Source organism: Sarcophilus harrisii, chromosome 6 (genome assembly GCF_902635505.1).
Source record: "Sarcophilus harrisii chromosome 6, mSarHar1.11, whole genome shotgun sequence".
NCBI classification, from domain to species: domain Eukaryota; kingdom Metazoa; phylum Chordata; class Mammalia; order Dasyuromorphia; family Dasyuridae; genus Sarcophilus; species Sarcophilus harrisii.
In genome coordinates, this window is record NC_045431.1 from 153,974,709 (window position 1) to 153,999,270 (window position 24,562).

The 24,562-nt window shown below is 33.5% G+C and overlaps 1 protein-coding gene across 2 annotated transcripts in view; it reads left to right on the forward strand.

The window, feature by feature from the left end:
- ANTXR2 (ANTXR cell adhesion molecule 2) overlaps positions 1–24,562 on the forward strand; it is a 196,246-nt gene that overhangs the window by 21,987 nt on the left and 149,697 nt on the right. For both annotated transcript variants that reach the window (XM_031944269.1, XM_012552052.3), the window contains exon 7: positions 691–771. In XM_031944269.1, coding sequence (XP_031800129.1) covers positions 691–771 — 81 coding nt within the window. The remainder of the gene's footprint in view (positions 1–690; positions 772–24,562) is intronic.

Below are 24,562 nucleotides of genomic sequence, written 5' to 3' on the forward strand. Positions count from 1 at the left end.
AGTTCAGAGTGATGCATTCTAGAATAACTGTTACTGAAGTATAGTGAAAACAGGATTCATGGAGATTTCTATTAAGATATTTTATCTCCTATGTCATAAATCAATAAACTCAGTGAATAGGGTTAGTGATTTAGAATGTATCTGTTATTGTAGAACAAAACATCTCAGAAATTAACCTTTCACCAATTGATGAGGCCAATCTATATATTTATTTAATTTTGGGGGGTTGGGTTTAAAATCTCTCTCCTTAAAATAAACTTTGACTAATATGGATTTTGCAAAGAGTAGGTTTTACTTCAATTTTCCCTGAGTTTTAATGCTTATCTTTTATTTTTTCTTTTCCCTTTCTGAATTTTGGAAGTTTGCATGATTTCAATAAACAGATCCAAGTTTATCTACCTCAAAAGTGCCTTACATTTAATTTTGCAGTAAGGGATGATTCATGTAAGTTGATGTGTCCTTCCTTAGTTTAGTGAGGATAATTGACATAAATCACCTTGGTTTACAAACCAATCTTATGACCATCTGTTGCATTTAATTCTTAATAAATATACCATATTGCTGTATCATTGCAATTGTGACAATCTTATCTTAGGATCACTGCTTAAAATTTACTAAGCTTTAAGTACATCTCTATCATCACATCCTTGTCAATCAATTTTTTTTTTTTTTTTTTACCATTTTTTAAAGCTTGAAAAAATTGCTGATGCCAAAGATCAGGTATTCCCTGTCAAAGGAGGATTTCAAGCCCTTAAGGGAATAATTAACTCTGTGAGTACTTTGACTTTGTGGAGAAAACTTTCATAATTATATACATAGTTTGAGTTGACATGAGGTGATCTGGAAAACAAACTCATGTTGCTTTTGTTTTGAAGAAAGGGAGTTATGTGGAAAATATAACTTTTTAAATGACTGTATTTACTGGTTATAAATTTATTATTTACTGATTGTTGTTTAATATAAAATTTCTGCATTTAAATTCCAAGTGAGATACTGATAATTAAGGCATAATCTCTAGAGGAATTTGTGAACTTAATTTTGTGTTTTCAATTATAAAATTTTCAAGGAGATTTTGTTACCAATCATTTATTCCAATGGTGTCAGTGGGGCCATGACTTTGTACTTAAATCCCTGCAAGCTGCATATTGAATTAGGTTTAAAATCTAATGTGTCTATGTTTTCTTGTACTTTGATTTATTTTGTTAAATATATCGTAGTTAGATTTTAATCTCGTAATCATACTGGGGAATGTTATAGGGCCTTTATGGACCAGGCCTGTGCTCGACACCTTTGAATTACTCAACAATTAAGTAAGAGTGAACTGGAAAAAGTAGCATCATAATATTTTGAACCTCAGAAGGGGAAAGGTTGTTGAAAGAATGAATAAAGCATTTATTAAGCTCTTGCTGTGTATAAACCACCATGCTAAATACTACTCATACAAATAGAAAAGACAATTTCTGATCTCAAGGAGCTTGCATTCTAATACAAAGAGACAGGATGTGTGGAAAGTTATAATTGCAAGTCATACAGAAAGGTTCTGTGACCCTTAATGGTGTAACAGCAAAACATAAGTTAATGTTTCTTTAATGTCATTTCTCCTGAGAAAATGGCATCAGATTTTGATGGCAAACTATTTGACAGTGCCAAGGACTTTGGAGGCCAGAACTTTTTTCTGGGTCTTCATTAGCTGGGGTTGTAGCACCTGCCAGAACTGTGGCTAGGATGTATCTATGCAGAAGTTTGCCCCTGGGACTAGAGCATTGCTATTCCTAAGGCTCTTGGGTACATCTCTATCAGCGACTGAAGGGAGATGGACAAGCCAGTGGTAGTGGTGATGGATGGCACATACTTCCTCTTGTCTTTCTCATATTTGTCTTGCTTGTTTGCATTGTTGAATTATGGTATTGGAGCAACTGTTTGGAAGAAACTAGGCAGCAAGCATTTATAAATTTTTTATTATACTCCAGGCACTATGTAAGCACTGGAGATAAAAAGAAAAAAAAGGAAATAGCCCCTGTCCTAGTTTAGATTACCTTCTAATGGAGCATGTAATGGATGCATATATCAAATATGTGAATATTACATATATACATATACGTATATATAAATAAAAGTACCTTTTTAATTTTGAAATAGATTTGGCTTGCAGAGCTTCTTTAAGAAAGCATAATTCTCTTAAAACATTTTCAGGAGTTGTTTGAGAATGAAGTATTTTTTTATTATGATTAATGACATTATTTTTCTAAAGTTGAACTATCCTGGTATCCCTGATATAAACAGAATTCAGTCATAATAAGTCACTTCTTGGATGATATGTTGTAGTTTGGTTAATAAGATTTCATTTAAAAATTTACATAGTAAGATGAAGGATTTGGGTAAAAAGTCCTTTATTTTTTCAGTTTTTGAGAATAATTCATATAGTATTATTTTGATCTTTGAAAAAATTCTCTTCAAACTATAATGGAAACATCAGATTATTTTTCTCCCACTTGGCCATCTCATCCCTTCCCACTTCATGTCAACCCCAATGTAGTTCATTTACAACTAGTTGTATTTTTTTTTTGAGATTGGATTATTTACGATCTCTAGTTGTTTTCTGGTAGTTTAGATATTTCATATTTTTGAAAGTTTTCCTCTCTTTTGTCTTCTAAGTTTTATTCACATATAATTATGTAAATTCTAATATTTTTATTTCTTCTGGTTTTCTTGTGACTACCTTTTTCACTTGCTATTTTATTGATTTGATTTTCTGCTTTCTTTTTAGTCAGATTTGCTAAGTTTAATCAAATTAATCAATGAATTTATATTTTAATTGATAACTTTTATTATAGACTTTATGATTTTCAGTTTATTAACTTTTTGTCTCTAATTTTCAAAATCTTTTTTTTTTTTTTTTTTGGTATAACATAACATCAGGAATACGTGGCTCTTCCCCATTCCCACCCCTAAACTGTAAAAATAATTTAGCCATTGGTCTGGGAACAAGAAACCAGGGACTCAAACTTTTTCACTATACATATGCTTTCTATTTAAAAAAATAATTTTGTGGAGCCCAGAAGGTTTTTTTATTTGAAATTAAATTTGTCTCTTTCTGACATTTATTAGATATACCTTTCTAACTAAGGGAAGAAACACTTTTGAAATAAAAAGCAGAACTTTCAGGCTTCTCTAAGTAGACATTTTTTATTTTTGTTTTTGCTTTACTATTCTTATCTGTGAAGGTTAACAAAAATTATCATTACATATTTGTGACATTACTGTATTCATCAAACTAAAATACCAGTAAATACTATGTATCTTTTAAAGCAGAGCTTTTCCTTTAACTATTAACTCCTTCAGGAGCAATAATCTTAATTTCATCTGACCTTTAATTGTGATCTTAGGAAATTCCCTTAACATTTGAAGGAAACCCTCCAGAATAAACACTATTCAGAATGGGTTTTATTGAAGTGGACTTTTTGTAAGTTTCAAAATGTATTTTTTAAGTGGAAAGTATTAATTGTTTTATTTAGAAGAGACTTTTCAGTGCTTTAAACATTTGGTTCCATTATGAAACAGGACTTCTAGTGGACAAAGAAAGATATATTCATTAGTTAAAGAAGTATTGTGTGTTTAATAGTAATAAATGGTGTCTAAAAGTCTTTCGCACTTTTTTCTATATTCATTAGAGAACAATAATGTGGCTGTAGTATGGTTTTGGTAGGATGGGAATTGGATTTGAAGCCAGTGCTAGGTTTGAATCCTGAACCTGTGACTTATTGCAAATATATTTTTGGGGAAGATAATTTCTCTCTTATTTTTTTATCTTTAAAAGGAGGAACATAAACTTCATGACCTCTAAGGTATTTTTTCCAGTTATTAATCCTGTTGTCGAATTAGTTGAATATGGCACAATTCTTTAAAAATATTGTAGGTAACTGTAAAGTTGAATTTCAACTAATCAGGTATACACTTGTTATGTGTTATATATACTGTGCAACAAAGACAAAACAAATGAACAAATACTACAAGAAGATATAGTTTTAGTTTTACAGCAAAATTTCATATGCAGAATATACATTAACAGTTGAGATTATACTAGAAAGGTAAAAATACAACAAACAAACAACAAAAAGTTTCCTACTGACATTCTATTCTTTCTCTAAATATAACAGGTGCATTGTTTAGAGGTTAACTTTTGAAATATCCACAGTTTTTGGTAATAACTAATCCTTCTTTTGTTCTGCCCTCCCCTCACTATTCTTCTGGATTTGTGGTCTTGAACCTTGTCTTCCCATTGTCCCCAGGTCTAGTTGTTGACTAGTCATTTCTGTGGCCACAACTTTTCTCTCTTTTGTTCCTTAGTCCCCTTGCATAACCACAGTTCTAGTTAAAGGCACAGTATGTGTCTTTATCACATACGGTCTGACTGATAGTTTGGATGGTGTCTCAGTTTTTTAGTTTTCCCCTTCTCTAGTATGCCCTTTCCATAAATGCCAACTTACTCTTCAAAGATATTCTTACTTGTTTATGTGCTTTCCTCTCAGTATAATGTGAGGTCTTTGAGGTCCCAGTCAATATGTAAGTGCAGATTTGGTGAGTTACTTTTGGAAATGTATTATGGAGAGTTCTGCTTCAGAGCAAGTGTAGGTATCTGCTGACTGTTTACTGTAGGCTCACTTCGAGGTTATGTAAAACCTTCTAACTGGCTGCTGACAAGAGCCTAGAATGGACAAACTCTTTCTCTCTTCCTTGGTGGCATTTGGGTCAGGAGGAGGAAATGCCATGGTCTCAGGATAGGAGGAAGGAGGGAGAGCAGCTGCCTGTTTCTACTGCCTTATTTCCCCAACTGGTTTCCATGTGTCTGTGAACATATGGCACCACTGTATCTTTTGTCCCTTTGTATTTACCAGATTTGGCCACAGCTGTTACCAGCTCCAGTTGCTGAGGGGACTTTTGATGACTCTTAAGATCTTTCCTGTGACCACAGAAAAGTACATCCCTCCCCATGACATTTATACTAAAGAAATCCCTTAGATGAATTTTATCCTCTCTTTTTTCCACATTTTTTTCCCCTCATCTGACTTGAAATTCACAAGAGAAAGTTAAGCTGTAATCCCTTGTTCTGGGGACTCTGATCAGCTAACTCTTCTATTCTTTCTATCACAGTTTGTTCACACACACACACACACACACACACACACACCCTTTTACATGTCTTTGAAGTTCTTTGTTCAGTATCTGCTACAGTCTGCTTACACTTACCATGTGCCTTCTGGGTGACACCTCTCCTTGTTTCTTCAGTGGCAGAGGTGTTTCAGGCTGAACTGGGAGTAAAATACTCCTATTAAAAAGGCAGGTCTTGGCTGCCATGGTGTAGGGATGAAGATCAGTAAAAACGCTTTTCTGTTTTTTAAGTGTAACTTAGTCTGCTTCCTTTTAAGTTCATGTTCTATCATGCTTTAAGATTTACAAAATGTTTTTCTTACCAAAACCTTCTCTAAGATAGGCAGAATAAATGTTAATATCTCTATTTTAGAGCTGAGGACATGGAGTCTAGAACGGTTTGATATGCCCTTGGCACTACAGCTAGCATGTCAAAGAGACAGAAATTCCAGTTCAGATCTTCAGGAGTAAGTCCAGGAGCCTTTCCACTGTGCCATGCTATCTCTGAAAATCACGACAACTCAATCTGGTGACCTAACCTGCAAGATTTCTTCTATTGTTACAATATAGCTTATTCAAAAATAATTTCTCAGTGTACCAGAGACAGGAGTTTTAAATTAAACCTGGTATCTTTCCAAACTATGTTTTAAAAAAAGAAAACCAAATAATAGCACTGGTTTGTCTAAATTAAAAGCAAGGGACCAAAAAAACCCCACAGTTATGAACATTTTGGTTTTTACAAATTTAGTTCCTTTTTCTGAATTTTAGTTGATTCAGAAGACTTCTAGTTTTCAATTCCTTTTTAATGCTAATACACACACATATAAATATAAACAATAATTTCATCTATTGTTAAAGGTATTCTCTCGTATTTTGGATTATCAACTCTCTCCCTAGGAACACAATTTTTGCAATGGCTCCAGTCATGCTTCACTTCCTATGTCCTTAGATTCATTCACCATGACTTCCCCTGCTCCTTTCCAAAACCCTTTCCAAAGCACCCTCCTGAAGCTCTCTACTCTTTGGATTAGTGACCCCTTCCCTTGGGACTGCCATTTTGGGAAGTACCACAGCCAAATGTATCTCACTTATGTCTAGATCACTTTCCAGATTTTTTCTCCTCTGTTTTCTTTCTTCTTTCCTGCTACATTGTCCCCTGGGAGAAATCTCTGACTTGCTCTCTTTATTTCTTTCTTGACCCACCATTTTGTCCATACATGAAAGCTCTTTTCCCTCAGTACAGTTCCCTTGTATTGGAAAATATGTTATATTCTCTAATGTCTTGAAAATGTTTATTTGATCTCACTACTGGCTTTCCTACTAGGGTTTTGTCCTAGCCAGCTTGTCTTTGTGGCTTAAGTCCTTGAGAAAATAGTCTATAATTGCCTCTTCTATCATTCTTTTTTTCAGTTCTTTACAGTCTGGCTTCCAGTTTCCACTCTGCAGCCTTTGAAAGTGTTGATCTCTAGAATTTTGTGAGACTTCATTGTCTTGGTTCTCCTCTGTCTCTGTTTCCAATGCTGGCTCTTCACTCCAAAGCTCTCCTCTAAAACCCTTTCTCTTTTTACTTTTTACAGTCTATCTTGGTCATATTTTTGTACTTGGTATAATATATTATCAGATTATAGAGGTTCAATTAATCATGTATACACACCCACATACACATATATACACAAACATAAAAAGAGCTTTACATCTACCTATACCTCCCATACAAACGCCAAGTAAAAGCAGTTTCTCAAGGTTGTTAAAAATAGTTCATGAAACTAAAATCCACTAGCAAAGAGATGAAAAGTAAGCACTTAATAAATGCCTTATATATCAAGTTATCTATCTAGTAGACTTAGGATATCAAGGTACTTAAGGTGTATAGAAGATGAGTTCATTTCCCATTTTTCATACCCAGTTGTAAATTTTCTTTGGGATTTCATGTCAATGAACTAATTAGGAACCTTCTTCCTTCTAAGAAGTAAATGTTAGATGGGCATATCCTGTTTTTTCAGTACTCTGCTAGGCATTGTGATAGAAAAATTATTTTAATTTGAAGAAATGAAGCAGTTAGAGGTTGTGACTTTTTCAGGGTTATACACTGAGTAAGTATCTAAAGCCAAATTTTTATCTGTCTTTTTGACGCCAGGGCCAGTGCTGTATCCTCTGTACACCTAGAGCTCTTAAATCTTTTTCAGAGATCATAGCATTACATCTCAATTTATCTAGAGCTAGAAACACCTCAGGAACCATCTGGTCCAGTCCTTAATTTTATAGATGAGGAAACTGAGGAAGAAGGAGATTTTGGCACTTGTAATACACTCTGGGATTAAGCATCAGAACTGGAATCTGAACCCAGATCCTCTGACTTCAGAATCAGTATTCATTTCACAGCATTGTTTTATGTAATCAGTTTCTAAACTCCAAGTATAAAACTTGATTGTTATCCCTAATGAACTTTATTCAGTTCAGCCTAGTCTATTAGACTCTCAACATTTTTTTATGTTCTGACTCAGTAAATCCTTTCCCCTTAACTTTTGTAATGTACAGACTTGATAAGAATATCATCTGTATCTTTAGTTCAGTCATTAAAAAAAATTGTTCAACATTATGGGATCCCACCTGATAATTTTGCTGTATATTTCCTTTCAAGTTGCTTTTGAACACTGAAGAATTCTTTGAGGATGGATATTCAACCAATTCTGTCTAAATCCATCTAACTGTACTATCAGCTAGCCCATATTACCATTTAAAAATTTAATTGCGTGAGATACTTTATCAGACATTTTACTAAAATCTAGGTAAGCTATAAGCATACCTGCTGTGCCATTTAGTAACCCTGTCAAAGAAGGAAATGAGATTAGTATGGCGTGACCTGTTCTGATAGATCCATTCTAGCTATTTGTGGTTTTTGTTTCTTTTCCTTATCTGGAAGTTTGCTAACTATATCAATATGTTTTGAATCCTGTCTGGAATTATCATCTAGCTTTTCCCTTCCTTCCTTCTTTCCTTCCTTCCTTCCTTCCTTCCTTAAAATATCATTTTTAATGCAAGTAGTATTTAAGATAATCAATAGAAATAGGGTTTATGTTGGAACAAAATGGAAAGAGGCTATTAGTAATAGATCACATAGTTTATTAAAATGAAGTCAGTAATACCTACTGAAAGCCTGAATTAGGATGATGGAAGTGAAGACACAAAGGATAGGATGAGAATAAGATATTTGAAGGAAGATTGTATAAAATTTATTTAACATTAGGGTGTAAAACAGAGAAACATTAAAGATTCTGAGTCTGGGAATCATTGAGAGAAATAGGATAGAAAAAGAATTGGGATTGAGAAAAAGGGAGATGGTTAAGTGTCTTGTTTATGAATTGGAAATGATAATGAGGGCCTAAATAGAATAACTTTTATAGAGTTAAAGATATAGGACTGGAGCTCAAAAAAGTAGTCAAAGGTTGATGAGAGAACTGATATTCCCTTCTCCCTTTTCCCATTGCATGTTTCCTGAATATAAAATTTAGGCAGCTGCTGAAGATAAATCAGGAGAAAATGTTTTTTTTAAGGATGGGAAATGTACAAATACATATATGTATTGTGTGTAATTGTGTGTATATAATTATATACATTTACATCATGTAATTATAATGTCCTTGACAATGCGATTTTTTCCCATTTGAATATTTATAGAGAACTTTAAAAATGCCTAATTATCACAGTTCAGTGAATAACATGGAAAATAAAATAAAAAACTTACCAATTTACAAAAAAGAAAATGACAATGAAATGATTTATTCTTTAGATCTATTTCCAGAAAAAAATTATCTTTTTTTTTTTTACAAAGGAGAATGAATTAATTATGTATACTTAGAGGGAGATGAAGCAAAAATGATTATATTTCTACAAAACCTATTCCAAATGAATTTTAGAATTTACCTGTTGATGGCAATCATCCCTGAGAAAAGTAAAGCCTGAATAGATTGCATGTAATTAAAAAAAGAAAGAACAAAACATGCTGATGAATATCAAGTAAGCATAAATAGCTACAACCTTGGATAATTTTATTTGTTTTTAAAAATTTTTTTTGAACATTTTGCCTTGACACATTATAACTTTTCAATGAACATTACTTTTAGAAGCAAATAAAATTGTGTAAGTTAGTGATTATAACTGACCATGTAATTTTACATTTTTATAGTTTGTCCTGTGTTAACAGGAAAGGCACAGTGTTTTAACTGTGATGATTTTGAGCTTCTATTAACCATAGAATTTGAGCTGCTGTTTTAGGATCCATTAATATTGGTATCATTCATATGGCTGTAGTTGTTGAGTCTGTTTTTCTTTTGATCTGCTTTTCTTTCCTCTGTCTCAATTCATTATTAAGTAAATTTATTAATTAAAAAATGCTAAACTTAAGTTAACTTGCCAAAAAAAACTTTTTCACATACATAATAGAATACACTAGATGAAATCATTTTATACTATTTGCTTTAAAAATTTTTTTTAATAAATTCTGCACATTATTTTCTAACTTATCCTCTTTGCCTGGTGAATTTCCTTCTGCTCTTTTATGGTCATTAAAAAGCAAAAAGTCACAATATCCCTCTTTTCTGGCATCACTTTTGTCAGTCTTGCTTCCCCCTTCTCTCCAATGAACAGAAAAGAGATGTATACAGAATAAATTTTATGGAGATAATAAAAGAAAGCCAATAAAATTAAGGACGGTCAGAAAAGACTTTCTGCAGATGGCGGAATTTTAGCTGGAACTTGAAAGAAGCCAAAGAAACCAGGAGGAGGAAATGAGGCTGGAGAAAATTGGGAAACAGCCAATGAAAAGACCCAGATTCTAGAGAAGGAATGTCTTGTTAGAGCAATAGTAAGTAAGGAGGTCAATGTAAATGGTTCTAAGAATACCCAGGAGAGGGGAATATAAAGTATTAAAACATTGAAAAGGGAGGAGTGTTGTAAAATGCTTTGAATTCCAGAGAATTTTATATGTGATTCTAAGGTGAGAGAGAGCCAGTGAAGTTTATTGAGTGGGCTGAGGGTAGAAGGTGGGGGTAGAATGGGGTCAGATCTGTGCATTAGGAAGATGCATTTGATGGCTATAAGTAGAAGATGGGCTGGAGTGAGGAAAGAATGAGGCAGCCTGTAGAAGGTGTAAGCTCTGGAGAAATATACTTGAAACAAAGATACAGCAAGGTGTTAACTCAGTGGAATTGATGAGATGATGGTTCTTTAGTTCACAGATATACTTAGTACTTAGCATGGTGATATAATGGTGCTCTAGTTCACACATACATAGTAGGCTGTAATAATATAATCATACCAAGGTATTTAAGTTCTAATAAGGACTGGAAATGGGACCTTCCACCATTTTTGACCATCCTCCTGGTGGCTCTTCTGCCTCCTGCACTCCTCCACTAAGATCAAGGCTGATCCCAAGGTCCTCCGGAAAACTAGCCTGAACATGACAGCAACCCAATCAACAGGATATTTATTTCCATATTATAATTTTGAGATGATGAAGGCTTGCAGCAGAGTGATGGCAGTGTCAGAGGAGAAAGATGTCATATAGGAGATGTCATAAAGTTTAAAAGGGTGGGACTTAACCACTGACCAGATATGGTCTTCGCTATTATGTTTAATATTATGGATAACAATATTATGGACCAAACAGTGGTCTTAATAACTTACCAATCAATCTTCAAGAATTTATATGCAAACATATTCTATTAAAGCCAGCAAGCGTTTATTAAGGGATTACTACATGACAGACATTATACTAGACACTGAGGGAACAAAGGCAGACAATTCAGTTCTTGCCCAAGAGGAGGTCTTCTATGTTCTACTGGCGAGAATGATGGCTAGATTAAGTACAGTGTATTTGTGGAGGGGCAGAACTAGCAACTTGCGGAATGAGAAAAGACCTGGGGTGGAGCACTTGACTTGAAGCTTGAAGGGAGATTGGGATTCCAAAGGGAAGAGGTAAGGAAAGGCATCATTCCAGATATGAGTGACAAGCCCATATGCAAATAGGCCTCCTTGGCTGGAACATACGATGTATGATGGAGAGAAGTTTGAATTCAGTTTACAACCATGAATTCACAGGAATTAGCATTAAATGTTAAGCAGAGGACTTTGTAATTTAACCTAGAGGTAACTGACAGACTTTGAAGCTTTTTGAGGAGAGGAGTATCGTGGTCTGAGCTATGTTTTATGAATTCTAGTATATAATCCCTGTTTAGGGAGGATCAGAGAGAGGAGACTTAAGACAGGGACTAAAGGCCCAAACTAGTAAGATGGGTGAGAGATTTTTACTTGTCAGATTTTGTTTAGCTTTTGTTAGTAATGTTCCATAATAGACTCGGAAGTCGGAAAATTAGTGTTGGAGGGAATATCTATGATTTTTTTTTTTTTTCTGATACAATTGGGGTTAAGTGACTTGCCCAGGTCACACAGCTAGGAAGTGTTAAGTGTCTAAGGTCAGATTTGAACTCAAGTCCTCCTGACTTCAGGGCTGGTGTTCTATCCGCTGCACCACCTAGCTGCCCCTAATGTCTACAATTCTCAATAGAAATTCTTATAATTAAGGCATTTAATTTAAATGGGACATATGAAGAAAGAAATATTCTATTTTTTGAGAAAGGCCCAATTACCAGTAGTTAAATATAGAATGAGGTTGTAGGGACAGTGCCAATCAGTGCTTTAGATTCAAGTGATCCTTATTTCTTTTTCACAGCCCCCTTAAAGAAAGAAAGTTTTGGGTGGGGATGGGGTTTTTTCTCAATATTCCTTATTGTTGAGCTTTCATTTCTAGCCCTCCCTCTCTGTTCTCTTTTGGCATGTAGATTTGTGGCATATGGATGCCATCAGCTACCACAGCCTGAACTTGTGGGAACAACTCCCTACACTGTTTGTAACTAAAGCTGGAGCCTGGTAGTATGATGTGATTAATTAGGATAAAAACTCATTAAAATCTATGTTTTTATGTGTGCCATAAAAAATGCCATACATTCACATCCATTTTGCTTTATTTTTTTAATTTAATGATCATTTTAAATAATATTAAACACCAATACAATCAATTAAACATGCATTATGACTATTTACATATAAATAAATGCCATAACCTTTTAGTTACTCTCTCCAAGATTTGTTAAGGATTCTTTGTCTGTTCATTACCATTCACTGCCTCATATATAATTGTAATTAGTATTAATCCAGCTTTTTTTTTATTCCTGTCTTATGGTTCTACATTAATTCCTAAAGTTCTTTCCATGTTCATTTTATTCCTCACATTTGTCCATCTTAATTGTGGTACATAATGCTAATGTACTATAATTTGTTCATCTATTCTTTTATTGTTGCTTCCAGGTTTTTGCAATAATAGATAATGCTATGAAAAAGATTTGAACAGATAGTTTAAAAAAATTTGGTGCATGCATGGATGTATATGTATATGTGAGATAATACTTTCAGGGTTCAACTCATAGATCTAGACCTGAAAAAGGCCTTAGTGGCCCTATAGTCCAAGGGTAGTGAAACTTTTTTTCTGCCAAGGACCATTTGAATATTTATGTCATTTATGGGCCATACAAAATTATCACCTCAAAGAACTCAAGCAGTAGAAGGTGGTTATCACTGGTAGTTGCCTTAGCAGAGCCAAACCAAATGATTTAATGAGTCTTATATGGCCCGTGAATTGGACATTTCTCTCCCTTGTTATAGTCTAACCAACTAAACTTAAAATGAATGACTAATGCAAAATTTGACCTAACGTATTCCTTCTAGTCCAATATTCTATGCATCATTCCTCTTTTTTAACTCTAGAGATAGCGCTAGGTCATAATTTTCAGGATAAAACAGAATCATTGAGTCAGTGTATATATTATTTTGGAAACTCATTTTTGAACTCCTAGATTATTGTCTTAAGAAATTATACTAATTTACAATCTCATCAGCAATAAATGCCTTCCTCTATAGCCTCACCAGCATTGTTTGTTTCTTTGCTCTTAATTATTTTTTGCTAGTATGAAGAGAAGAAAGTGGTACTTCAAAATTTTTAATGTTTTGATTATTAGAGTTGCTGAACCTTTTCAAGTGATTATTAATAGTTTTTCTCTAGTGAAAATTATCTTCTCATATTCTTTGACCGTTTATAAAAATGTAAGAGTGAATCTTTTGAAAAAATTTATGAGTTCTTTCGCATTTCAGATGTCAAGTTTAAATTTTCCCTGTATCCATTATTTCTGTTGCAATTTAAAAATTTTATTTTAATCAATTACTGTTTTTTGTTATCAATGATCTACTTACCAAATCATCTTTCAATTATTATTCCATGTAAATTATTCTTTTCTTTCACCTTTTTTATGCCTGGGTCATATAACTGAAATTTATTAAGGTGCACTATATGAGGTATGGGTCTAAATTGTTCTCTTACCAGTTTATCATTTCTTAAATAATTCTTTCCCCAATTTTTGTTTGCTGTATAAATTTTTCAAACCTTAATATTTCACCTATGCAGCTGCTATCTCTACTCTCTTTTACTGAATTATTTCTATATATTTTTATCTACTACTATATAGTTATTCTTTTTTCCCCCAAGAGGTCTATTATAACTAACTTTTCTAAAATATATATTTTCTTAACTTTTTTTTCTTTGTTTTGTGATTAGATTTACACAGGTTGAGATTTACAACCTCCACTATTATAGTTTTGCTTTTTATTTTTTCCTATAACTCAACTTTCCTCTAAGAACCTGGATGGTATGCCACTTGGTGCATATATGTTTAATATTGATATTACTTCATTGTCTATATTATTTTTACCAAGATGTAGATTCTTTCATTATTTCTTTTAATTGGATCCATTTTTTGCTTTTACTTTGAGATCAGGTTGGCTATCTTTGCTTTTTTACTTCATCTGAAGCATAATATATTTTTGCTCCAATTTTTTTAATCTTTACCCTGCATGTATCTCTCTGCTTCAAATGTGTTTCTTGTGAACAAACATATGGTTGGATTTTGTCTTTTGATCCATTGTGCTATCCACTTCGATTTTATGGGAGAGTGCATCCTATTCACAATCATAATTATGATTACTAACTCCATTGTATTTCTTCCTATTTATAGTTTTCTCTCCTTTCACTTTTTCATCACCAGTGTTTTGTTTTTGTCCCCCACCTCCCTCAATCTGTCCTCCCTTCTATCAGCTCCCTCTTACCTTTTCTTTTTCCTTTCTACTCCCCCCCATCTCTATAGGATAAGATAAATTCTTATACCCAACTGAATATGGATGTCATTGTTTTTAAATCAAATCCAATGAAAGTAAGGTTCAAACAATGCTCATCCCCTCCTTCTTTCTCCCTAATGCAATGTCTTTTACACCTCCTCATGTGATATAATTTGTCCTATTCTGCTTCCCCCTTTCTTCTTTTCTCAGTATAATACATTCTTTTACCTCTTGTCTTCTTTAAAATATCATCACATTAAAGCTAACTTCTACCAACACACTCTATTTGCCTTAATAAAAATACAGTTCTCGAGTTACAAGTTTCATTATTTACTCTAAATCAAACACTATTTTCATATCTAAGCACTACATCTCTCAGTTCTCTTTTGTAACTACGAGTTTCTCTCTCCTTCATTTAAAGGATGGATAATCTTCCTTAGTTACCTAGTAATCCCAGCTTTAATTTAACTGTACTGTAAAGCCTAGGGGTAGGAGATGTTCAAATTATAATTTACAAATCTTAACCTCTTAATTTTTTGTGCTTCTTAATTTGGACTGTTTCCATTTTTATCATGAAAAATCTTTTTCACTATAGAATATTCTGAGAAAAATGTTTACAGTATGGCTATAGGATGTACTTTTTAGGTAGTACCAGCTTCTAAACATGATTGCTACGTCCTAAGCTATCTTTTGAATTGTTAAGTACAGTATCACCAGGTTTAGAGGATTATATCTGTTATTTAAATATGACTTACATTTTTAGAGGAAGAAAGGTTTTCTTTAAAAAATAAAAAAGTCACTTAATGGCAGCCAGATTCCCATGTAGATAAAAGCTGTTAATTTCCATTGTAGTTCCTACTTCTGGAAGAAATGAAACACTTGGATAGCATAGACCTTTTGTTACATTCTGATTATCTGATAAAGATGATCCTTTTACAATATATTTATTGTTTGACAAAAAATAGTTACCTAATTTATAGTCCTGCAGTCAAAGTCCTCAATTAGAGAAATGAATCACTATACAGCCCAAAAACATGACTGAAAGAGCAAAGCATGAAATATGTTTGGAACCAGGTCTAACATGAGCCTTTCTTCTACTGCTTTTGTAGAATAATTTCATCCCTAACTTAAGAGTAATTCTCAAGTTTGTACAAATTTGACCAGTTTTGGCTCCAAGATACTTCGCTGCCATTTGTTATTTAGTGTACAATTAAGCCATGTGCTATAATCATATAGCATGACTACATTACAGTAAATTACAATTAGATTCATTCCAAATTAATTTAAAATGTATCAAATGTATCCATGATAAAACTTCATTTTGATGCTATATTCAAGTCAAGCTACACAGCAAAGGAAAAACAGAATTTGCATTGACAAAGAGATCACTTTCATCTTTTGCCAAACATCTGCATTCAACATTGGACATGATGACAGCTGGTTCCTAATGTTACATTCATGGTTAATGCTAACCAAAAGCAAATAGAGAATAAGGAGCAACCATCTTTTCTTGGCCAAAACCCTTGTGAAAAAAGTTATATAAGATTACAGAAACCCTAACAAGTAAGAACATTTGAAATATTTTAGTATTAGAAAATACTCTAATATATAATTGTTGCTTTGGAATTAGTAACATGTGATTAAAAGCAAAGAGTACATATTCCTACTTTTTTTTAAAGTTTGAATGTTTTCTTCCCATTAGCATATTGATGCAAATGTTTGGTTTTTGCACTTGCAGATTAGTTGAGGGTTTATTTTTGCTATAACCTTTCTTAGGGCTTTATTCAGAAAGAATAAGCTTTAATAAGGATAGTTTCAATTATAGGATAATTATATGTCTTCTGAAAGAAATATAAAACTTAGTAGTTATTAGGTTGATGTAAGATATTTTAAATGGAATTTGGGACTCAGAGCCAGAAGTTATAATTTAGGATTTTTAATTAATTAATGAATAAAAATAATTATTAAACATTTATTCTCAGAATTTGCATAACATGGGGCAGCCTCCAAATTCATAAGTATCCTACTTACAAATAACCAATATAATACAAATGGCTCCTCTATGTAGTCCCCAGCTACTGTTGTCAGGGGAGGCAGTTGAAACTCATAGAAAATATAGAACTTCAGACATGAATGAAAGAAAGATATTTTGAAAAATAAAGATAACTAAAAGGAGCTACGACTTGAATAAGAATTCCAGTTAGACTGACCTTGAATAAAAATGCTTAATGACTCAAAATATCTTCTATGACCTTGACCAAATTCTTTCCTTTTTTTTTTAATACTTTTTTATTGTTATCTTGTGATTTGACATCATCATTTCTCTTTTTTTAAAATAACTTTTTATTGACAGAACTCATGCCAGGGTAATCTTTTACAACATTATCCCTTGCACTCACTTCTGTTCCGATTTTTTCCTCTCTCTCCCTCCACCCCCTTCCCCAGATGGCAAGCAGTCCTATACATGTTAAAGAATTTACAGTATATCCTAGATACAATATATGTGTGCAGAACCGAGCAGTTCTCTTGTTGCACAGGGAGAATTGGATTCAGAAGGTAAAAATAACCAGGGAAGATAACAAAAAAAATGCAAACAGTTTACATTTCCCAGTGTTCTTCTTTGGGTGTAGCTGCTTCTGTCCATCATTGATCAATTGAAACTGAGTTAGATCTCTCTGTCAAAGAAATCCACTTCCATCAGAATACATCCTCATGCAGTATCGTTGTTGAAGTATATAATGATCTCCTGGTTCTGCTCATTTCACTTAACATCAGTTCATGTAAGTCTCGCCAATCCTCTCTGTATTCATCCTGCTGGTCATTTCTTACAGAATAATAATATTCCATAACATTCATATACCACAATTTACTCAACCATTCTCCAATTGACGGGCATCCATTCGACATCATTTCTCAACATGTCTCATTCCTTTTCCCTCTTCCTTCCTATTGAACCATTTCTTATGATGAAGGAAAAAAAAAGAAAGAAAAAATTTTATTACAAAATTCATGAATAAAAATGTGATATTATATTTAGTATTGCAAAACGTGATCCTTCATTTCTGCAAAGAAGCAAGGGAAAGTGCCTCCTTATATCTTTTTTTGGAGCCAATCTTATTATAATTTCCACAGCATTCAGTTTCAGTGAATTTATTGCTAGATTCTTTCCAACTACATTTTGTAATCATTGTATATGTTATTTTTCTATTTTTCTGCTTACTTTATTTTGTATCAACTTGAATAAGTCTTTGCATGCTTCTCTGTATTCATTATATTATATACATGTACCACTATTTGTTTAGTCAATTCCCAATCAATAGAAATCTGATTTGTTTTAATTTTGTATCCCCCACAAAAAGCTTTTCTATAAATATTTTGGCATAGATGTAACCTTTCTTATTGTCATTTATCTCTATAGAGTGTATCTTATATTAATAAAATCTCTGACTCAGTGTATCGTCATTTTGGTCATTCTTTTTCCATAATTTCAAAGCATAGGTTTACTAATTCATTTTTACTATATTGTGCCTATATTTCCACAACCTTTCCAATATTGACTGTTCTGAATTGTTGGGCTCGAACAAGTTCAGGGTTATTTTAATTGGCATTGTTATTATTATTAGTGACTCAGAACATTCTTTATTAAACTTTTTTGTGCCCTTTTATCGGAATAATTTCCCTGCTTTTTTCTCTTCATTACTTCTTTTCCTGGCTATTCTAAATTTTTATTCTCAATTTCATGGTCAATATCCTTATTTATTCCTTTTTTAATTTCCTTATGTTCCTCACAGGGTTAAAGACAGTAAATCAGATTTAAAATCCCTGTTCTAATGAATTTCTATGTTTTTGTCTTCAAAGAAATTGCCCCAGTACTTTTTCTCTTGTGCCTTACCTCTTAGACACTCATAAGGGAAATAAAACAGATAGAAGTGGTACAATATAGAAATTATGTTGTTTATCATAAACTTTACTTTTGCTTTCTGCCCTTTGCATGATGATATTCCTTTTCATTGTCCATGACAGGTCCCTTCTACTTTTCTGAGGGTCAGCTGTTCTTAGGAGCTGGCAATTAGGTGACATAGTAGATAGAGTGCTGGGCCTCCTGTCAGAAAGACCTGACTTCAAATTCAGCCTCATATATTTTCTATCATATATGTTCTAGGAACATATTTTGTTCCTGAGTAAATTAGCCACTATCTGCCTCACTTTTCAAAATTGAAAAATGGGGATCATAGTTTACTTTACAAGATTATTATGAAGATAAAGTTAGAAGCTATTTGTAAAGTATTTTGTATAATACCTGACATAAAGTAGGTGCTTCATAAATGTTTGTTCTCTTCTTCCCTCCCCTCATATTTCCCTTCTCCTGAGGAATGATGTTGTCTATACAAACACAAAACTTTCTTAGAGAAGATAGTCTTCCAGTGTGTCAATTCTTCTTAAATTATATCCATTGTAAAATCCCCATCTGAATCGTTAGATTCAAGCATATATTTTTCCCCTATGGGAATGTTCTTTAATGGGACCTTCTCCCTACACTGATTTGAAACTGACCTTCTTCCTTCATAAACCTCCAGTTCTTCCCTTCTACTGCTTCTCCCACTTTCCTCAAGGTCTTCTTGTTGACAGACTTTAGGATTTATTATTTATTACCAATGGACTTGATAAAAGTATATATATTCTACTCAATGTTTTCCCTCCTGTTTCCCCATTTATGGTACTCTCCCACTCTTAATTTTTCTGTGATATATATATATATATATATATATATATATATACTCATAGAAAGGTTCTGAGTTTTACTGCTTATTTCATTTCTAATTCTTCCCCTTCACTTCTCCTATATCTTTAAATTCTTTTCCCCTTAGACTTACCAAAAAATTTTCTTGATTTTCCCCCCCTCCCTTATTTTTTCTTTACTATGTAGGTAAATATGGTTTTGTATGTGTGTGTGTGTGCATACATTTATTAATATATTTCATTCTTTCTTTGGTAAATTATATTTACTGCCTTTCTCATATTGCTGTTGTCTGGGAATTAATAAAGAAAGAATGAGCATCATAATAGAAGCAATCTTGCTAAATAAGATGACAGGAGATTGAATCAGGAATATCTGTAGAGTGACTGGTATTGGCATGGGGGAACCTCTTAATTGTAGCCTGGAATAAAGGAAGAAAAAAAATGGGGAATGATGTTAGAAAGGTATTCAGAGAGGGAGAAAGGGAATTATGAATAATGACTTCAATTTTTTTTCATTAAAGTATGAGATGAAGTTCTGAGCTGTGAAAAGTGAGGACAAGGAAATATATGGGATGCTTGAGAATAGAAAAGGTTTGTAAGTGTCACTATCTGAGAGGGAAAGAGAATCAATTAAGGAAGAGTAGAAAGATTGCATTACTACATTTAAGGCCTAGGCTGAAATGATGTAACAAATGTCTCCTTGACCCTATCAACGTATTTTAATTCCTTTTTTTGGAAAGAAATACATTTATTGGTAGTCAATTTAATAGTTATTCAAATTCAAATTCCATGTATAAATACTTTATTGAAAGGACTATATTTGTTTAAATTGAAAATGCAGTACTTTAAAGTTGAAAGAATGATGCTATAACATTTCATTTATTCAGTCTCAGAGAAATGAAGTGTGCCACGTCTGTAAATTTTCTGGATAATTGATGCTTACCATGTAAAGTAGCAATTTAAAAAAATTACCCATTTAAGACAGAAGTCTTTCTATTATTATATCACATATTTCTGCAACTTTTATTTATTAAAGCTTTTTATTTTCAAAACATATGCATGCATAATTTTTCAACATTAACCCTTGCAAAACTTTTGTTCCAAATTTCTCTCCCTTCTCCACACCTCCTCCCCTAGATATTAGGTTATTTAATCTAATATATGTTAAACATGTACAATTCTTCTAGACATATTTTTATATCAGTCTGAACACACAAAAAAATCAGATCACAAAGGAAAAAAATGAAAAGGAAAACAAAATGCAAGCAAACAACAACAAAAAGAGTGAAAATACTATGTTGTGATTCACACTCAGTTCCCACTGTCCTCTCTCTGGATGTAGATGGGTCTCTTCATTACAAGACCATTGGAATTGGCCTGAATCATCTCATTGTTGAAAAGAGCCATGTTCATCAGAATTGATCATTGTATAGTCTTGTTGTTGCCATGTATAATGATCTCCTGGTTCTGCTCACTTCATTTAACATCAGTTCATGTGAGTCTCTCCAAGCCTTTCTTAAACCATCCTGCTGATCATTTCTTATGTATCAATAATATTTCATAACATTCACATACCATAACTTTTTCAGCCATTATCCAATTGATGGGCATCCACTAAGTTTCCAATTTCTTGCCACTACAAAAAGGGCTGCCACAAACATTTTTGTACATGTGGGTCCCTTTCCCTCCTTTATGATTACTTTGGGATACAAGCCCAGTAGAAATACTGCTGGAACAAAGGGTATACGCAGTTTGGCCTATTGGACATAGTTCCAAATTGCTGTCCAGGATGGTCAAATCAGTTCATAATTCCACCAACAATATATTAGTATCCCAGTTTTCCCATATTCCCTCCAATATTTTTCATTGTCTTTTCCTGTCATCTTAGCCAATCTGAGAGGTATGAAGTGGTACCTCAGAATTGTCTTAATTTGCATTTCTCTGATCAGTAGTGATTTAGAGTATTTTTTTTATGTGACTAGGAGTGATTTTAATTTTTAATCTAATTTTTAATTGAAATTTTTTTTTAATTTTTAAGCTTTTGGGTACAAAGTTTTTCTCTTCAATTTTGCATTCTTTTAGAGTGGCATCCTCATTGAGGATTTTGCCTTCACAAATTAATTTCTGGCCTGCTACTAAAAAGGCATCTTCTCCTTTTCAAATTCAGTAATATCCTTCAATTCTTTAACCATCTCCACTGGATCAATGTTGATTTTGAAGATCTTTTGCTGGAGAGTCTTCAGGGTGATGTGCATGGTGTCTCTATTACCCACAGATCCTAAAGTCTGCTTTGTGTTGCTTGGCCTCTAGCTTAGCATTTAAATGCTAGTGAAAGAGGTGAATAATAGAAATAATCCAGAGGGTTAAAGTTTGGTCAGGCAAGATCAGCAGTAGAACAAAGGAACCAAGAGATTTAGGAATAGAGAACAGTGTAGGGTTGAACTAATTTATTACTAAGGAGTCAAGATTAGAAGAAAGGGACAAGAGGATATCTAGAGCAAGGATAACTGTCTGGAAAAAAACATGAAAACATGGAGAAATTTGGAATCACGTGAGGAAGAAGAATGAGTTTAGTATTAATAAAGATGGAATGATAGAAGATAGACCAGATAGAGAACTTGGGGACTCCAGAGTATGGAAATAGATAGATCATGTCTAGCAAGGTGAAGGGTATGACTATCATTGTGTGAAGCTAAGTAGAATGGAGGAGTTGGGAGAAGATTAAGAAACTGGTAAGTTTGATTATTCAAGGGTATGTTAATATGGGTGTAGTTCCCTAGTATAAGGTAAAAATTTGGAGTGGAGACTTTGAGGCATACATTGAACTCATTGAAAAAGGAGAATGAGTACTGGGGGATGAGATTTGGTTGGGAACAATGAAAAGAATACAGATTGGATTTAGGGACTCTCACAGAGGAGAAATTTTTTTCTAAAAGTAATCTGGAAGTAGTCATGGAAGAAACAAATATTGTCACTTATCACAGGTATTCCCTCTTTGTTCCCATTAGTGGGGAGAGAATGAGAGAAAGCTCAACTAATACTAAACAATGATCCATTATCTTTCAGGAGACACAGGATTCAGCAAGTGCCCAAAACTGTAAAGAACGGGTGGAAAAGAGAAAAGAGAGATTTGGAATCCCAATAAGCATGGGTCACGTAGATCTGGAGTGGAGCATTGGTAGAAAAAGAACTGATGTGGATAGGGATGAAGCATTAAATAGTTGGTGTTGGGAAAAGAGGTGGGTTTTGAGTCAGGTTCAGCTTCAGCAGGATAGGGAAAATAAGAGGAGATGGGAGCACATAAATCATGGAAGAATGAGTCCAGGCAGAGAATCTTCATGTGGAAGGAACTCTGGGATTAAAGACAGATCATTAGAAGTTTGAAGAATTTTGAAGGTGCTTCTTCATGGAAGGCAAAAACAGGGCCTGGAAATCCAGTCTTGAAGATGACAGTGTTGCCTTGTAACAAATACAAGGTTGGCTTGGGAGGATTGGTTCTTACAGTATCTCGAAGCCAGCCCTGGGCTGCAGTGGGGTGTATTTTTGGTACTCTCATGTCTTTGGATTTGTTGGTGAGGTTGAATCTTAGTAGAGTATTCATCAAAATTCATCATTGATCAGTCAATAAATATTTATTAAATGCTTACTGTGTACCCCCTTAAGTGCTTACTCTGTGTGGCTACTTAGTACTGTGATAATTACTGAGTAATACAGAAACAAAAATGGAAAAAGTCCTTGTTCTCGGAGAGCTTATATTTGAACATGAAAAATAGCAGGTGTCTTTATAAGTGTATACAAAATGTAGAACATTTGTTGTTGTTTTTGAGGAAGGCACTATTAGCTGGAGGCATCAGGAAAGGCTTCACTTAGGAAATGTTGGTCTTGAGCTTTGATGGAAACTAGCGTTTCTCATAGATGGGAATGAGGAGGGAGTATATTTAGCCACAGGAGATATTCCACTCCAATTCCACAAAGGAGCCATGCTTCCTTTGAGGGGGAATGGGAAAGGAAGAGAGCAACTTTGTTCGGTTCACTAGTTGTGTTTTATGGACCAGGTCCCAGGCAGGACCTGCTGACTCAGACATGGTTAAGAGGCAGAGTGAGACATTAGACAATTAGATGAGAGGAAGCAAGTTAGACACAGAATAAGAATGCACAATGCAAGCATTTAGAGGGCACCGATAAACTTAGGACATCTGTAATGGGGGGAAAACCCAGCCACACCCACAAAAACAACTCAACAAGGATAAATCCCTCATAGCAAAAATGGCAAGCAATGGGGAGATTTTCCAAGTAGCTATTTATAATGCTTATTATTATATAGACAGGCAGCTGTGGCAGTGGCCCTAGTAACCTGAATATGCCCATTTATTGCAATTCTTGTAGTGATGCTGTTTAAAATCAATTACACATTAATATAAAGGAGTTCAGTCAGATATTTTCCTCAGCTGAAATTGACCATAATGAATTGATAGAATTTTTCATTTGGAGGTAACTGAAGGTAAATGTTACTGAAGGTAAATGTTTTTGATATATGTAATACAAAATAAACTTCAATAGGATTTGAAATAAACAATATAACAACATCCCTTCTTCCTCTGATAAGGCAAACATCATGTTACCTTGCCTCACCTCCAAATCGCCTGCAGAAATAAGAACACATATTACAGTGAGGTTTCTTAAGTGAGCTGGTCATACTTTCAGCATGGAGCTTTTAGCAAAATGTGGTGCTGGGAAAAGATGTTGATGCAAATTGAAGTTGTCATTAATGTCTATATCTCTAGAGATAGCATCATAGGGTCATATAAAGCTCTGAATGTGGAGTCAAAGGATCCGCATTTGAATCCCACCTTTTCTGTTGAGTGTCTTTGGGTGAATCCTTTAAACTATCTGGACGACAGTTTTCTGTTTTGTTGATGGAGTTGAGTCAGTTCTTGTGCTAATGATATCAAAATATTTGGAAATACTTTAGACCATATATCAAAAGAGATCAAAGAGATCTCCTTTAAATTAATTAATTTAAAATTAAATAATAATTAAATTATTTAATTAAATTTAATTTAATTAAATAAAAATTAAAAATAAGTGAAAATGAGTATTTTATTTAGTTTTTCTTCTCCCCCAATTGTCCATTGTATATCATGAAAGAAAGAAAAATTTAAATTATCCTTCAATCTTGTGCAAAAGGGGCTTTTGTAATTCTTCCAAGAATATAGACTATATTATAAATAGAATATCAGGAAAAGTTAAAAGGATACTAAGAATTACCATTTTAGACCATCTATAAACATTAATTTTTAAAATCATTACTCTGAATGTGAACTATTTTTCCAGTGAATTAGTGAAGTAGCATGTTGTTGTGTCAAGACCTAAATCACAATCTTATCAGTATACTCACAATACATGAAACCAGAAGTCCATAAAAGGTTGCAGCTAAATGAGAGGTTTTCCT